General features: G+C 41.4%; 1 protein-coding gene across 6 annotated transcripts in view; it reads right to left on the bottom strand.

Moving 5' to 3' along the window:
• Nucleotides 1–17,696, bottom strand: part of ARHGEF10L (Rho guanine nucleotide exchange factor 10 like) — a 552,090-nt gene that overhangs the window by 469,123 nt on the left and 65,271 nt on the right. For all 6 annotated transcript variants that reach the window (XM_069240675.1, XM_069240678.1, XM_069240680.1 and 3 more), the window contains exons 2-3: nucleotides 7,283–7,377; nucleotides 5,698–5,964 (exon numbers count right to left, since the gene is read on the bottom strand). In XM_069240675.1, coding sequence (XP_069096776.1) covers nucleotides 5,698–5,964; nucleotides 7,283–7,325 — 310 coding nt within the window. In that variant the 5' untranslated portion in view covers nucleotides 7,326–7,377. The remainder of the gene's footprint in view (nucleotides 1–5,697; nucleotides 5,965–7,282; nucleotides 7,378–17,696) is intronic.

The raw sequence follows: 17,696 nt of genomic DNA, 5'->3' as shown, positions 1-17,696 counted from the left end.
TGTCTAGCTTTTGATTCCATGACAGTTGCTATAATTTCCCTGGTGGCCCTCTGAAAGAAGCGTTTTCTTCTCAAAAAGTGACAAAAGTCCCTTTCTACATTCAGACTTAGAAACCTTTTCAGACTTTTTGACTTCCAGACTTTCACCAAACCACTCCACTTGGAATATCCAACCAGGGCTCCATCATGTTGGCTTGAAATTGCACCTAGGTACGGGTTTATCGCTTCCATAGACTACTACTGGTGATTTGTATTGTATGGTGCTGATTTCACTTAAATCTTTACAAATTCATTTCTCCCATTCCTCTTATTGTATTATTATCCTTTTAGTCTCATTTTGTTCATTACATTGTACTTGCTTTTCTCATTTGGTTTAGGACTTTTATCTATTGGTATTTACACATTATTACTGTTTTGGCACTCAACAAGTACTTTACACTTTGTTTTAAGTTACGCCTGTCTGTTCTGTGCCATAGCTACCAGTGGGTTGAACTCAGATTAATTGAGTGACTTTGAGGCTTCACTCTGACAAGGGTTGCAAATATTCCTTGAGGCGGGCAGTCACTCATCCCAAATAATAATCAATTTCTAACTGCAATATAGTGCCAATTTTATGAACTAGAGTGCTGCATTGTACTTGAAATCAGGACAAAGACATCTTCCAGTGCATTTTTATGTAGAAATAAAGTAAACTAGTCATGATGTGTTCACTACCTTTCCTAGCAACTGACCATGATGCATTCACTAGCTATTATACAGTGTTGTGCTAACTTTACACAGTGGCAATGTGTCATGTGTGTTAATTGAGTATAGCTGCAATGGCTCATGATTTGCTAGATGTCCATTTTGGTATATGATGATGATGAACTTATTGGGCAAATAATAAGATGTCTGTAAAATACGTATATGCTAAAAAGCAATATTTAAATACAAATCATAGAGGACAAAACTAAATAAGAAACAAGAAATAAAGAAGGTATAAAACATATTCAAATAAGTTTAACCTACACTGGCAATGCTACTTTCATTTGTTCATGGTGGACTCAAAGGTCCCCTGCACAAACTATTCTGTAGAGATATTAACACAACCTGAACAAATTCTCACATCTTTAATACCAGAATAGAACAATCACCAGGTAAGAGGCCATCCATTGACTTTTGCAAAATTCCTGACACTTCATTGTATTCTCATGGTACCTTTTTTATTAGTTTCAGCAAGGATGCTTGTTGAAATATGTACTTTAGGCAGGAATTAACAACTATGTGTGACATATGGTAAACCGGATACAAACAGTAAATGATGCTATATATTTCCATTGGAGGTATCAACCATAACTACAGTTTATACATAAGTAAACGCTGTAATGCTATTCAACTGATTTTCTTTCAATTGACATGCAACTCTCCTCAAAATTCCTCAGCACAGTTGGTACACAAGAGGTATCCTCTTTGAGTTTCTGCTGGGAGGTTAACGTTTAAATCACCATTAAGTCTTAACTCCTCTCCTGGAAATGTGAGAATTTCGTAGTGATTATGTGTACAAGGAATTCTCTCTACTGTCAAATATTTCCAGTCCTAAATGTTGTTCAGCAGATACCTTTTCACTGGCATTAAATCCACTTACACACCCCTGGGTGGTCAGCTCATAGTGGGCCCAATAATACAAACGTGGCTGCATTCCTATTTTTTTTCCTTTCAGCTTCCTTGTTCCTACTCCCTTCTATGCATCTCATTCTGGTGGTGTGAATTGCTCTTTGTTGCACCTGTTCTTTAATCTATCGACTGTATTCCTTATTTATTTCAGGTTTATTCTACAACGTGAACTGACGTCATATGCTGTATGTTTAAGAGATTTTGATGCCACAGTGAATCCAAGCATCAGGGCCGGAACCCACAGTGCACACCAGAACTGTGCATCGGGTTGTAACAGAGTGCAATGCAATTATACACTCTATGGGCTTTTTCTTTGTACCTAGAATTGCATAGGGTTCTGCTTTCTAGATCACATTTTTGTCTTACTACTTGTTGCTCTGATTCATCACTTTCCTAGATCTAGTCCTTCATATCATTTTCTTATTATTGATCTTCTACTCCTTAATCTGCTTTCATTCATTCATCCTTCACGCAACTATTACTTTTCCTAACACTGATCCATTCCTTGTATTTGATCTATTCTGAATTCTGGCTCTGTTCTTCCCACTGATTATATTATTCATGGTTGTTGCTCAGGGCTGGCAACTCACTTCTCCCCTCTCCTGCTGCTGCATTCCCAGTTCACAATGACCCTGATCTTTACCTCCCTTTTTAGGATGCAGAGTGGTTTACTAAAGACATCTTGGGGACTTTCAGAAAGTTGACTTAGGAATGCATTCCGCCCATTGACTAACATTGGCTTTGTGGTTGGTAACTCAAATTATTTGGCTTTCTATTTGCTGGATTTATTTGCTTTAGGCTCTCCAGGTTCAGTTAGTTCCCGCTGTTGTGTAAACAGTGTTTAGTGTATTCTTTCACAGATTCCTTTTCTGTGAAACGGGCGTTTAAACCTTGTTTTTGTCCTGTCACATTTACTGTGCATTCAAAGAGCAAGTTCAAATGTTAAGAGCTGTCTTCTGAGGGTGCTTGTTTACTTTTCTTTCTCTGACTTCAAAGGGAAAGGATTTATATGACAATCTTCCTAGTGTGGGGGGAGGGTTAAGAAAGAGGTTTGTTTCTAGCACCCAACACCATTTACATGAACTGTTTTAGCATTTCAGAATATATCAGAATTAGGAACACAAATGAAGCACATTCTTTGTTATTAGGCACATTTTTTGTTATTTCTGATATGTGTTGGAAACAAATGCTTTGATATGATCAAAACAAATCATTACATTATGTGATGCAATTTCCACACATTTGTGTTTGTACACTATAGTTTTATTAGCAAAAATTGTATGTCTGTGCAAATGTAATGGTCATTTCAAATGAAAATGTGTTGTCTGTAATGGCAGTGCCCTACCATACCATGCATACTCCACTCTGCACCACTCCACTCTACTCTGCACCACTCCACTCCACATCACTGCACTCTACCCAACACTGCTCCACTCCAATCCACTCCACTCTAAGCCACTGCCTTCTCTCACTTCACACTACACTTCTCTACCCTGTATCACTCCACTCTATGCCAATGCACTCTGTGCCACTTTACTCTGCAGCACTGCACTCTTCGCCACTGCACTCTACAACACTCCAGTCTAGACCACACAAATTTACTTTGCACGACTCCACTCTACACCACTTTACTCTAAATCCCTCTTCAACACTGCACTCTACGCCACTGCACTCTATGCCAATACACTGTGCTCTGTAACACTCAACTCTATGCTGATCTACCGTATGCCACTCTAATCTATTCTGCACCACTGCTCTCTTAGCCACTGCACTCTACACCACTGCACTCTACACAACTGCACTCTACACCACTTTACTCCATGTCATTGCACTCTATGCCACTAGAATCAACTGCACTCTACTCTGCACCACTCCAGTCTACGCCACTGTCCTCTGCTTCGAAACGATCTACTCTATGCCACTGCACTCTATGCCGCGACTCCACTTTGCGCCACTGCACTCTATGCCACTGATCTGTATGCCTCTCAACTCTTAACCATTGCACTATGCCAATGTACTCTACAAAACAGCACTCTGCACTGCACTCTATCCCGCTGCACTCTGGCACTGTACTCTGCAACACTGCACTCTATGCCACTGAACTTTATGCACTCCACTTCGCACTAATACACTCTATGCTACCCCATTTTATGCCACTGCACTATTCTCTACTCTACTCTGCACCATTCTATGCTGCTATACACCACACCACTCTGGGCCACTGCACTCTATGCCACTCAACTCTACTCTGCACTCTAAATCACTGCACTCTATGCCATTCAACTGTACTCTGCGCCACTGCCATCTGCATCACTCCACTTTGCACCACTCCATTTTGCGCCACTCCATTTTGCGCCACTCCATTTTGCGCCACTCCATTTTGCGCCACTCCACTTTGCGCCACTCCACTTTGCACCACTCTACTCTGCAGCACTCTACTCTGCAGCACTCTACTCTGCAGCACTCTACTCTGCAGCACTCTACTCTGCAGCACTCCACTCTGCAGCACTGCATTCCACTATGCACCACTCTGAACTATGCCATTGCCTTCTATGATGCTGCCTTTTATGCCACTGAATTCAATCCACTGCGCTCTGTGCCACTATACTGTGGAACACACTATGCCAACGCACTTTACACCAGGCCACTGTACTCTATGCCATTCCAGTGTTTGCCACTCTACGTTACTCTTCACTATGCCACCCCAATAGACAATACTCTACTCCACTCTTTGCCATTCTACTCTACAACACTCTAGTCCACTCTCCTCTACGCCACTAACTTTTAGCCATGCTGAACAGCAGCCATACTGATGTACAACATGGCTAAAAAACACTGGCAAATCCAATAGCTCTTGCTTAGACCTATTGGCTTTGCAAATGCTTGTTTGTTGTTGTAGCCATATACACTCGTTCTTATTCTAATCATTGTGCCAGTAAGAGCTATTCTAGGTCACAGAAGAGAGGCGTACTATTTAGCAAACATGCCACATTATCACCATCCCTTTTGTGCAAAAGCCTCAACCTTCGACCACATTAAGCCACCATGGCCACCCATACAGTAATGTAAGCTAGTGCCTCAGTTATAAGTTTTCATATCCCACCAAGATGCGAGGTAGGAGAACAGACTACCGGATGATGCTGACCGGTGGAAGAGCTTGCACTTATCAACAATAGAAGCTGTGCAATGGGATGAATGTGGAGTGTGGTGGAAGGTATGTATTCACTCTCAGAATGGGCAGAAAGGAGACCAGCCACAGACTTTTCTTATTGCAGGTTTAGCCTGTGAGTTCAAAGGGGGAGAACAGTATAATTTAAGCCATAATTCGTCACAAGATCCAAAAATAACGTTTGTTTTGCACTGAACGGAAAGGGAGATCCTACCGATGTTGAGAATGAGCAGTGAAGGTGCACACTAGAAAATAAGTGATAACTAGAAGTAACATTTGAACAGGTTAGAGAGGAGACTTGGAACCAGTAAATATATGTGCAGAGTAGAACTTCCAACTGCAATCTAATAGTAGAAGAGGGGAACCATGGATTAGTTCTTGAACTGTTGCAGGGGTAACTTGTCACTATCGGTTTGAATGGGAGCAAACCCGAGTCACCATCAGAAATCAAAATGAGTACAGATGTGACCATCAGTAATCTGAATCAATGCAGAGAATTACCACCAGTGATTAGAATATGAACAGAGAGGATGGCCACCAGAAATCAGAAAAGGTGCAAAAGGATCCCTTTTGCCATTAATCCGAAAGGTACCTAAGGGACACACCAACATCATTCAGAACGGATGAAGAAGGGATGAATACCAGTAATCAGAATGGGTTCAGCGGTGCCCCACTAGCAGCAATTAAAATCAGTGTGGGCAGGACCTAGCAGTCTGTGATCAGAACAAATGTAGTAAAAATAGTTTATGATCAGAATTTGTAATAATGGGTGCATTTCACCATATCTGTCGCCAGCCACAATTCACTATCTACTGCCAGCACATTTAAGGTAACCAACCATTCTTTACTGAGCTCAGAAACTTTTGCGCGTCTTACCAGAATGGGATTCGGAGCTAGACGAATTTCCTTGTGGTGATTTTTCATTTTTCACTGAGATTACCCGGTCCTGTGGTCCATCAGCCAATGAGGGTTGACTGGTTGTCTCCCCAATGCTGGGCTCAGTGCTGGGGCAGCTGGTCCCTGTCCCAGAATCCTCTTTCTCTCCATCGCTGTCATCAAACTCAAATGCTTCACCCAGTTCCTCCTCTTCATCCGGTTTTTGGGATGAGTTATGCGCCTTTGTTGCCAAGGGAATTACATCATCTATTTGGGAATTCAAAGAGGAGAAAGTTGAAAAGAGGAGAGAGAGTCTTATACATTTGCTTGATTGTGATAGAACTACAATATTGTATCTCAGAATATCATACACAGAAATATCTGGCATAAATATTGTGTCCTATATATTATTTACAATCATACCATCCCATTGGGTGCAATTGTCCTTTATTAACTCTAATGGGGTAATGTTTTTGTAGCTGATAATTGACACAAGGTATTTAAGTGAGATAATATTCTGCCAAAAACATTCTGGTACCATACCAACTACAGATAGTGGTGTATCAACTCCGGGATGATGCAAACATATGGAAAAGTCAGGATCCATAATGTTTGTGCATATAAGATGCTTTCCAGATGAGGTCATTAGGTCACATGTTGCCATTCCCTGAAGATGGTCAAGAAATGAAATGAGAAGACCATAGAATTACTTGGTTTTCCATTTAATCCCATGTATCTTTTAAATCTGAATCTGTCAAATCACTAAAATATTTTTGCCCTGAAATGGTGCAATTTTCTGGAAATTGCAACAGGATTGGAAAAGGCAGTGTTATTGTCTTTGACCTTGATCAGTAGCCCAACGCAATGATAGCTCCAACCCACCATGTAGTGTCTGGTCCACAGTGTCCATTGCCTGTTCCTGGGTAGTGCTCTCTGCCAAGTGCAACAGGATGCCCACACCTCCTTGTTCTGCCTTCCCTTTGTCTATTTATTGTGACTACTCAATTTTCTGGTATTGCCTACTCAGTTTTCTCCCCAAATCAAGGGCATAACAGAGGACTGTTCTATTTTCTCCATCAGCTGCAACAGACAGAGTCAGCCGAGGAAAATCAATTGTGCTGGATTTGGAGGTCTGTGAATTATGTAAAAGAGTTACTTTGTCCTGATCTGTGGGAACCATTGGGCATTGTCATTAAAGAGACATACACACCTGAGACTGAGGTCACAAAACAAGAAGCTCCTATCCTGGCAAATTTACCTCCAGTGCACACAGAAAGTTCTCAAAAAAGGTCAGTTTATCATCAACCGCCAGTTTCCACAATGTTACTTTAAACGAGCTAATTATCTATGACAATTGTGCATGTGCTTAAATAGAATCTGCACCTGTGTAAAATAATGTACACTTCTTAAGCGCAGTGCTGCATATATAGCTGTCAAAAGGCACTGCATGCAGAACCTTGGCACTGCCGCTGTGAGATGTCACAAGACAGGAGTGGTTGGCAGAGAGTGCACTTCAACAGTAAACCACAGTCATGCATGAGCACCTTCCCACTCATGAGTGAGGAAATTTTTTTGTTGAACTCACCGACTGGGTGGAAACTAAAGCGCGTTGATTCTTCAGAGTCCATCTGCCTTTAGTAGCAAGGTGAGTAGGAGAAGTGCCAGCGGCGGGAGAGCACCCTGAAATAGAGAGAAAAGCTGCCATTAGAAGAGGCCCAAAAGAAACACACTCGTAGAAGCTAGCAACAATTCGTAACATAGTAAATATCCTCTTACATAGTGCTTCATACCACACTTCAGCCATTTCTAAGCATTGTAAAATAACAGATATTACTATAAATAAATTCATGATACTCCATTTATAAAGCTCGAACAATGTAAGGCTGTGTGGGTCTTGTCAAGATTCAGACTCGTTACCTACACATCTCTGCATATTTCAGCAGCAGATGCTCAACTCACTGAGCCATACTGCAAAATATGGGTTTGACTTCAACAGCGTGAGAAATAAGAACAAATTTGACTGCTCCAGAAATGGCGCCAGCACCTACTCTTGGAAATGTATATAACATCTCACTCTATTAGATATCACTCACTACCTCAGTGAACTTACAGCTACCAAGAGAGGACACCCTGCACCCTAACAAGTCATGCTCAAAGCCTTAAGGTGGTTTGAACAATGAGTCGAGTCAATCATGCAGTTTCACTCCTAGAACTCCGACCATTTTGGTGAATCACCCACCATGATTTGCACTGGCTGGTAATCTAAGACTAGTTAGACATGCCATTTTTCATACTACGAGAGACATGGTCGTCTAACCATATGTCCCTTGCAATGGGAGGTGATATACGAGAAGTGTGACTAGTTTGGCATCCCATCAGAGACGTCATTTACAGTACTTGTTTATGTACAGCCAGTTTGACATATCATTTTGATTAACAGCAGAGAACTAATGGGCAGTGTTCATCAATCACCAGTATAGCATGTTAGTTTGTGTACCATCGAAGACACCATTTGAGGTGCCTATTTATCAATAACGTGTGACTTTACTAGCGTACTACCAGGGAGACAGTTTGCAGTTTCTTCACTTCTTTGAATCCGTATTTGTGTTCACAGGCTTGGTCGCCATGCTATACATTCCATATGACCACTAGGCAGGTAGTTTCCTAGACCATGTTATCTTCCAGGCCAATGGAAACACTTTCTGAGGACTAAGGGCCTGATTTAGAGTTTGGCGGAAGGGGTAACTCCATCACAAACGTAACGAGTATCCTGTTCGACATATTACGATCTCCAAAAAGCACAGTGTTTCTGCCAAGCAGGAGCAATTATGTATCATAAGTCATTGAGCGGAACCCTTCATATTATGCTAAACTGTACAGCTCTTACAACCATTGATATGTCTCGTAGCACCTTTGTAATAAGGATGCCCTTTATGTATCTGGGCGGCTCCCTGTGTCAACGTGGGTTTTTGACATTGTATTTGTATTTTAGTAGTGTATCATATACTTTACAGGTGTGTTACGTAGACTTGTGGCCAGCAAGATGCTGCGTGGATCTGTGTTAGCGCGGTGTGTGCATGAATGTGACAGTCTGAGGAAATTGCCACTTGTTTAGTTCAGCTGAAGTTTATTGTTGTCCAAAATGCCTGTTTATTATTAGGTTCCTCAAAGCAGTAAGCTAAGGCTGGTATACTTGGCAATGTACCCAGTTTGTAGTATATGTTTTTACAACCAGTGCGTAATGACACCTTATCTACTACAACAGATGGCTTATGCCATGCTTGCAACTTAAGTAAGCTAACCCAACCTGCCTTTTACTAGCCACCAATACATATGAAGAGTTTTACAACGAGGTCAGTTCACAGTTCTGTTAGACGGGCCCTTACTCGAGTTCTGAAGACCAAGGGCCGTCTGGCAGGCAGCTTTGCGGGTAATCTATTTCCTAATACAGAGTATATAATCCTACCCAGGTTGCAGGGCTGGACAGACCTTTTATTCAGCCAGGCATTTTCCTGGTGGGCTAGAGACCTTGAAGGCCGGTTTAGAAAGTCCAGTGTAGCTCTTGGTTCCTCTGTCACTTTCCCTGAAGAATAACTGAGGAAGGCAGGGGAGGCTTCAGGGTGGGGGGAGTGTCGGTTGTGGGGGGGTAGTGATAAAGCAATCAGAGAGGGAGAAGCCAGAGAGGAGAGAGAGAAAGGGAATGGATAGAAAGAGAAAGATAGCACAAGGAGACAAAGGGAGTGAGGGTGGTATAAGCATTTCTGGCATAGATGCTTTTGGTTCCCAGTTCGGTCTGGCCGGTTTGCTACTTCCTGGACCAGATGTGAGGGACACAACTTGTGGGCACCAGCGGTTTTCTTTTTACCCCTTAGACTGAGAATCAGGACATTTTATTCTCTCAGGTAAGAGTCCATCTGCCCGGTATATAGCTTTTTAGGTCTGGTTGTCAATGATAGCTGTGTATGAAAAACAGGAAACCTCCCTTCCTCCAACTTCCTGAAATTGGGAGTAAATTATGAAGTTAGCGAAGCTGAACATTTTTTTTTACCCTCACAAATTTACAGGACAATGTTATGAGAAAATTGATTTTTCATATATTTTTTTTTTCGTTGGAGTAGAGGTATTACCCTAGATTACTTAGCAGTAATACCCTACCATCAGACTCTCTCACGGGTGGAAACAATAGATGAAAAAGGACTAATACTGGTTGGAGCAAATCAAAACTACCCGGTGCATTAACAAAATACTTAAAACAATAGGTAGGAAGTTACCAACTATCAAATGGGAATGTGTTCTCTAGAATGTGCTTCAGTAACAGTGGTGTAGATTCACAGTTCTACTGTTTATCCAAATAAGTAGCACTCACCTATGCACCATCGTCTATGGTTCAGGTGACCATTTTATGTAATTATTATTGGACTTTCTATGCATAAACGATGAGTAATTACGCTATTCGCATTCCTATTTCATGTGAATAGACAATGATAACAAAAACAAAGAGACTGAATGACAAATTCACATAAGATCAAAGGAGACATGCATCATGAAATTAATCCAGAAAAAAAGAAAAGAAATAGTGATAAAGGCAACTGACGAGAGCTTTAAGAGGGGTGCTGAATTACTTGATCAACTGCATATGCTACATATGCATGTAAACAATATATTTCTGACACCCCCTTATATTTACTAATGCTGTATCTCTAAGACAGACTGCTGTGAATTGCCTCCTATTTTGCAGAACATGACTTTTAAAAAAACAGTCTTTCCCCATATTCTGGCTTGTATGGTCTGCAGTGATTTGCAGGCCACACATGTCCCTTGTTGCACAGCTTTGGGTGCCATTTGAATGTAGCCTGAAATCATTTCTGTAACTCCTTCTCCATGTCTTTAAGGATGTAGAGATGGAGACCTGAAGAAATAGTTTTTACGTCCCAAGCTTCATTATATGCTGCGAGCTCAATGGCCACTCACTGTAGGAGCTCATCCCAAATAAGTACCTCACAGCCTAATGCATTCTTAGGCCCTGGTCTTCTGCTGTAAGGTGTAGTTTCATGTTGGACCCCACTTCCTCCAACAACTACTAGCCATGTGTGAAATAATAATCCACACCACACAAAGTCCGAGTACTGCAAACACCAGAGCTTCCTTTTTTTAAGTTTCGCCTGCACGCCACTTGCAAAATCTATTGCTAAAAAAGAAAAACTTAATAGGGGCTTAGAACCAGCCCCTTACTTACCTGAACGTACCACTGGCTTACTCCAATGTCCCTCTGATTTACATGCTTCTGATTGGCCAGCACATAGTCTGCACATCACTTCTTGTTGTCTTTTTCGCCGATCTTGCTCTCAAGTTGCCTCTGTACCAAGTACTCCTTCCGGTCACTTTCCATTGGACACCGGCTGGTGTCCTTCCTCTGGCTATGACACTCAAGGTGCTTCTTTTTTCTCTCTGATGCTGTCTTCTTTCTTCGCTGATGTCTTCTCTGTCTTTCTTCATCACTGTCTTAATTCTTCTTTCTTTTTCTGTTTTCTTACTTCGCTGATGTCTTTTTTCTTTGTTGTCTTTTTTTCTTTCTGATGCTGTCTTCTTACTTTGCTGATGTCTTTTTTTCACTGCCATCTTCTATCGTCGTTGCTGTCTTCTTTTTTCTTTCTGATGCAGTCTTCTTACTTCACTGACATCTTCTTTCTTTATTGCCATCTTTTTTTTATTTGTTGCGTCTTCTTTTTTCTTTCTACATGCTGTCTTCTTTCTTCGCTGCCATCTTCTCTCTCTTGTTTCTTTGTTGCCATCTTCTTTTTTCGTTCTGATGCTCTTTTTACTTCACTGACTACTTCTCTGTCTTCTTTTTTCGTTGCAGTCTTTTCTTTCTTTCTTCTTTGCCATATTTTTTCTTTTTTTGTTTGCATCTTCTTTTTTCTTTCTGCATGCCTTCTTCTTATTTCTTTCTGCATGCCGTCTTCTCTGTCTTCTTTCTTCTTCACCGCATGCATGCTGTCTTCTTTCTTTGCAGATTTCTTTCTTTTTTACTGCATGCCATCTTCTGTCTTCTTTCTTCGCAGCCTTCTTTCCCACATGGCATCATCTGTCTTCTTTCTTTACTGTCACCTACCTGCATGCCATCTTCTGTTTTCTTTCTCCGCTGTCTACCACATGCCGCCCTTGGTCTTCTTTCTGCGCTGTCTTCTTTCTCCTTTACCACATGCCGTCTTCTGCCTTCTTTCTTTGCTGTCTACTTTATTATTTGAATCAAGACAATAGGTTTCACCTTTTTTAATTCTTTCTATCTAGGTGGATTACAAATATTAGAAAAATGTTATAATAATGTTTGTTTTACATTTCATAAACCAGTAATGGTTTATCAAATTTAAAACAAACATTATTATGACATTTTTCTAATATTTTAGAATCCAGTTAGAAAGAAAAAACAAAGGCAAAACCTATTGGCCTTGCCAATGGTTGTTGGGTAAGCTGTGATGAATCATCAAAAGACTTAATAAATTGTGAATGTTATACTAGATAATAAGCACCGGCAGAGCCAAACGTTCTGGCCTGCATGTTAAGCTTTAAGGAAAAACATTTAAAACTCCTGTTGTACTAAAAAAAAAAGATTTTTTTTCTCTACAACGCATCTGTCAAATACAAAATGTAACATAAAATGATTGACTGTACATTTGAGATCGAAATAATCTATTATTCACTGGGAAGCAAAAACACAATAGAGCCGGAATGACATCAAGCAGCCTCTAGCATGAGGGGAAACAGCAATATTCCTCTGGTAGGAGTCAAAGCTCACTCTATATTTTAAATAATTGACCTGAAAACTGAAGTCTGATAAATATCCTGGCAGAGCTTCTGTTTTCTCCCGAAAACGAGAAATTCCAGGCGGAATCTGGGAATGCCAGCCTCCAGCACTCATACTAGGTCCCAAGACTGTCTTGGAAGGAGAGTCCACTCGTTAAGGAATAAAGAGGAGCAGCACAAGAGCAAGTGATGTAATTAATTCTATAGATATATTGTATAAGTTTGATATTTGCCGGACTGTCCTCAAGTTAATTATGCCCATGAATAAGGAGCGATTTTTCTTTCATTAAAATGTGATGTGATGAGAAGTTTGTTCTTTGTAATAGCCACTTAATAAATTACATTCTGCCTTTCTAAACTGTTTTATTCATCTTATGTCTTCTTATTTGCCACTTGTAACAATCTGAAGACGGGCAGCATGTAGGCAGAAAATAGGCCGTAGGTATGGAGAGACAGTTTGCAGAAAGAAGAGAAACATCGCATCTGTAGAGACAGAGACAGGAAAGCGGTTTATCGGCAGAGGATAGACATTTTGTTGTCTAGGGGTGTCATAGCTTGTAGGCGTAAAACAGATTGCGAGCAGGGATCACCTGCAGGCAGATAAGACAGTTTGCAAGCAGAGAAGAGACACAGCCATATACATCGGTTTGTTCTCCTTGGGCTGTGTTATTATTTTGGTCCGCAGTCCTGCTCTGACCCGCAATACAAACGTAAGTCTGTGTGCGGGTACAGACTTGGACAGCACTCCCAGTTACAACAACTGTGCTGTTCCCAGTGTGGACGCAAACCCGCTCGTGGACTGGGAGCAGTGAACAGGTGTGAGACAGGCTAGCTGTTTGAAGCCACTAATCCGCTTGTCACTATGTAGGCGATAACCAACCAGACGTTAGAAGTAGGGGGCAGAAATCCCCCTAGTCGTGGGCTAAGTGAGTGGCTGCATCGGCCAGCAGGGGGAAGCCTGGAGGGTCCCTGGTGCCTCCCGTTTCCTCCTTATAAGGGATGACAGGCTAGCTGTTTGAAGCCACAAATAAAGGATGCCATTGGGTGCACGGATGGTGCACCAGTTCCGGCTGCCGCTTTGCTTGTGCACCCAAGCCTTCCTGTAATACAGCTAGGGCGCAGAAGATCAGCCCTAGCCCATGAGCCCTTGATTTGCACGGACCACATCCCCTTGCAAGCGAAGGAACACGCCCTTAGGATTGCACCAGCGCCCATGTAGCGCTAGTGAGGCCTGTATTATAGAAGGGGCTGTGCAAGCATCTGTAATAACTGGTGCACCGAAAGCAGGCAAACGTGGCATTTGCGTTATTGGAGTACTTAATGTAACACAGCCTCAGCGGAGCAAATTATTAGAGAGGGACCAGCACAAATCACGGCAGGGTTTTTGGTGATCGCCTGCATTAGGCATCCATTGCGACTGCGCAAGAGAAAGATGTAACTTTTAAACATTGGTTCTATTGGTAGCTGTTTCCTCTGCTGATGGCGTCGCTGAGCTATTTCCATGTAGCATTATGGAGGCATAAGTAAAGCAACAAAGTCTCGGCCATCCCCAGACGGCAGCAGAAAGAATTGGGAGTACTCTTCACAGGAAACAATGTTATCACTTTGAGTCTAAAGTCGTGTGGTGCATTCATCTAGAGGCCATTAGAGAGCAGCTCTGTCAACAGGCCATGGAATGTGCACTCCTTCCAGTGTGGTGTGCGAGCTACACTTGTGCACCACCTTGCCCAGAGGCGCAGTGACAGCATGAAACCAATGCTCTGTCCACATGTCACCACGCTGCCAAGCAAGGTCGCCATGGCCACACTGGCAGATCAGCACTAGGAATCAGGGCTCCCACAGGCCAGGGGTCTCTCCTTGAGGCAGTCTCGTGTAGCCTGCAGAATAGGTATGAAATACTAGGTGGAGTGGGAGTGTTGGCAATCAGGACTATGTGCTAAATATCTCTACTTTCTAAATCCGCGTGATTCACTTAATACAAAGTTTTCTATGGGACTAGCTCACCTACCTGTATTGTGACACAAACTGACATGTTTGTAATTTGTTGTAGCATGACTGTTGAAGGATACCCAGGATGTTTTTGTGAATTAGGGATATGACATCAGGAGCTTTCAGTTGGTCTGTTTTTAAAATCAATCCAATGCAACAGCTTCTGTACTTTTGAAATCCCACCTCTACCAAAGCTGGTGTCTTGTAGCGTACCACACGACTTGATTGCAATTCCTCTTTTATTCAGTCTGTTCTTGGATTCCTGAGCCAGAATGGTGGTACCACTTGACAGATGACACTCAGCTTTATCTATAAATATTGCACTTTAGCTTCATTGCTGTTAGAAACTATGTTCCACAGCTACACAACTGGATGACATTTAACTTCTTATAACTGAGCTTCTAAAAACCTGAAATTCTCCTCCTCTCATACTCTCTCTCAGGAGCAAATTAGACACCTCCATCCCAGACAAACTTAAAATGGATGATTTCCTCCCTTACTTCCTTCCTAAATTAAATCTTTTGGATTCATTCTTGATCGAGCACTCCTGTTTATACTACACACAAACATGGTAGCTAAAGCTGTAGATTTCCATCTGCTCACACTGAAGAAAAAAACCCACAGCATTCCCCATGAACATCTGAAAGAAGAATCCAGATTACAAATAGAAATGCCATTTTGGCAGGAGCCCACCAAACATTCTAACCTAACTTGCGCAATACCCTGTTAAGAACAACCTTGTTCCTGACAGACATAAACTGTTTACTCCATTGTTAGGTTCTTGTTCGAGTTTTGTTAACTATCAGTCCCACCTTATGCTTTAGATTGTTCCGAATTCCATGTAAAGCATTCCTATACCTCTATATCTCAGATTTGCTAATGAAGAGAAATATAAATAAAATAATAAATGAGCTCAGAGATTTTAAGTAGTCTTAGGTCATTGCTGGAAGTCATGCAAGTACAGCAATAACCTTGAGGGAGATTAAACATTGGTCATAAGGAAAGCAGTGAAAAATAACAATTACCTTTAGTTGTGAATGACCTTGGATGGGCCTATGGTCTCTTTTAGAAATTCCTTTGCCTACCTGTCTTTCCGGCTAGAACCAGCAATGGACATGGCTTGTCTAGGTTGTAGGCATAGATGATACACAGACAGCATGTACATGTGAAAAACTGCAATACTTTACTGGCAGCTCTTTGCATACAGGTAACCTACACTGGGTTGTGGCAGCAGAAGGAGGCACTGGTTTAAAGGTGGTATCCCTCTTTAACGTGATGGTGGGTGGTTACGAATCCAGTGCTCATGTGTGTAGGACAGGGCAGACAGTCACTACACTGCCTCCTGATGCCCAAAGGGTGAACTACTGGTGGAGGTAGGGGACCCAGTCAGAATTAAGGACACTATACCACTATTCCACATTAAGCCATAGCCCTGAGGGTTTGTCGAGGGGCTTCATTCCCAATATTTCTACTTCCTGGTCTGCATTGGGTTTATCAAGTGGAAAGAAAGAAAGAAAAGAAAGAAAGAAAGAAAGAAAGAAAGAAAGAAAGAAAGAAAGAAGTGAAGCTTGAGCAGCATTAGGACATCCAGAAAGAAAGAAAGAAAGAAAGAAAGAAAGAAAGAAAGAAAGAAAGAAAGAAAGAAGTGAAGCTTGAGCAGCATTAGGACATCCAGAGGTGGTGGGTGCTAAAGAGTATATGTATTACCCTGAACGGTTGTGTTTTTTTGTCCAACATTAGTGAATTTTTATCAGCAAACAAGAACAGCCTCACTCCTGTGCACCTACCACTCCCCCCTCGGGTACAATATGATTTTACCACATTCAAACCCTTGATGAGTAATGGCGTGTTCTGGCAAGACCTCAAAACAAAGGAACTAGCTCTACTATGGATCCATGCTCACTGGCAGACCTTACACAAGTTGCTCCGTGATACTACAAACGTCAATGCTACCCATCTAGTAAGTGAGCCCAGGCAGGGTGGCTTCTGGTAGAAGCAAAGATCAAGGTCTTTGCACCATTCAAAACTTCTCCATTCCCTACATGGAGGGCCTTTTCGTCAAAACACCATTCTCTGGATTAATTGAAAGGCAAAGTGCTATATAAAACTCTTAAATAAATAATTGTATAAAGCAAGCACTATGCAGCAAAGCACTTCCAACCAGTGGCAATAACACTGGTGGGTTACTGAGCCTGGCACCAATGGAATTACTCACAATCTCTTCTCCCCTCTTTACATTTTGACAGAAAGGAAGCAGGAGTCTCCAACAGAGGCCCAGCACGGTGGATCCAATTCAAATTATCAAAATGACCATGATGTAAACAAGTTTAATTTAGATTTAACATCAGTACATTTATTTTAAATAGTTACTGTAAACATCTGGCATTGGCATTATTTCGGCTCTACTGTACCTAAGATGAACAGCCATGCCAACAGCCACAGGTATATTTTGCATATTCATAAATCAAGTACGAACTGTTTGTTTTTCCTTGAGTTCACCCACAGAGTTAACAGCTGAAATTGTGCAACACAGTGGATCAGCATTTTTCAAACACACCTCAATGAAAATGTGTGTACTGAGGTCAAGTACCTTGGCATCTAAGACCCCACTGTTTTGTTGATGTATTTCATTGTCTCCATTAAGGTGTTGGGCTACCCCCCTAAAAGAAATGTGTTTTTATTTATGTCCGAGTATTCGATTGATTTGTGGCTGTATAAAGGGTGAATTATTTCATGTAGAAATGATTTAGTAGTATTGAAAACGACTAAAAAGCATTTTAATCTTTCTGCTTTGCTTGAAAGCTTCATATGTCTTAACTTCATTATTTATTGCAAAAAAGGAGCGAGGGGGAGACATTTTCCAGCTGCTGAAATGGAGAGAAACCTGGGCTGAAATCCAGGTTTCCTCGCTTGGCAAAATCATGTGATTGAGCATTAATTACCTCGCTGTATTTCTTTTTCTAGACTGTCATATTTGGGAGCACCTAGAAATTATTCACTTAAGAATGGGAACTACACAAAAACAAAATCCTCACTCACAAATGGGTTCAAAGAGCATAATGCTGATATATACATATATATATATATATATATATATATATATATATATATATATATATATAAATAAAACTGCCAAGCATCAGATCATTTTTACGGATGGAAACATCATTTAATTTTAACAATTAATTCTAGTAATACCATGTGTG

This window comes from Pleurodeles waltl, chromosome 6 (assembly GCF_031143425.1).
Source record: "Pleurodeles waltl isolate 20211129_DDA chromosome 6, aPleWal1.hap1.20221129, whole genome shotgun sequence".
In the NCBI taxonomy this organism is placed as follows: Eukaryota; Metazoa; Chordata; class Amphibia; order Caudata; family Salamandridae; genus Pleurodeles; species Pleurodeles waltl.
Note: the sequence above shows the minus strand (reverse complement) of the source record. Positions and strands in the feature narration are given on the sequence as shown.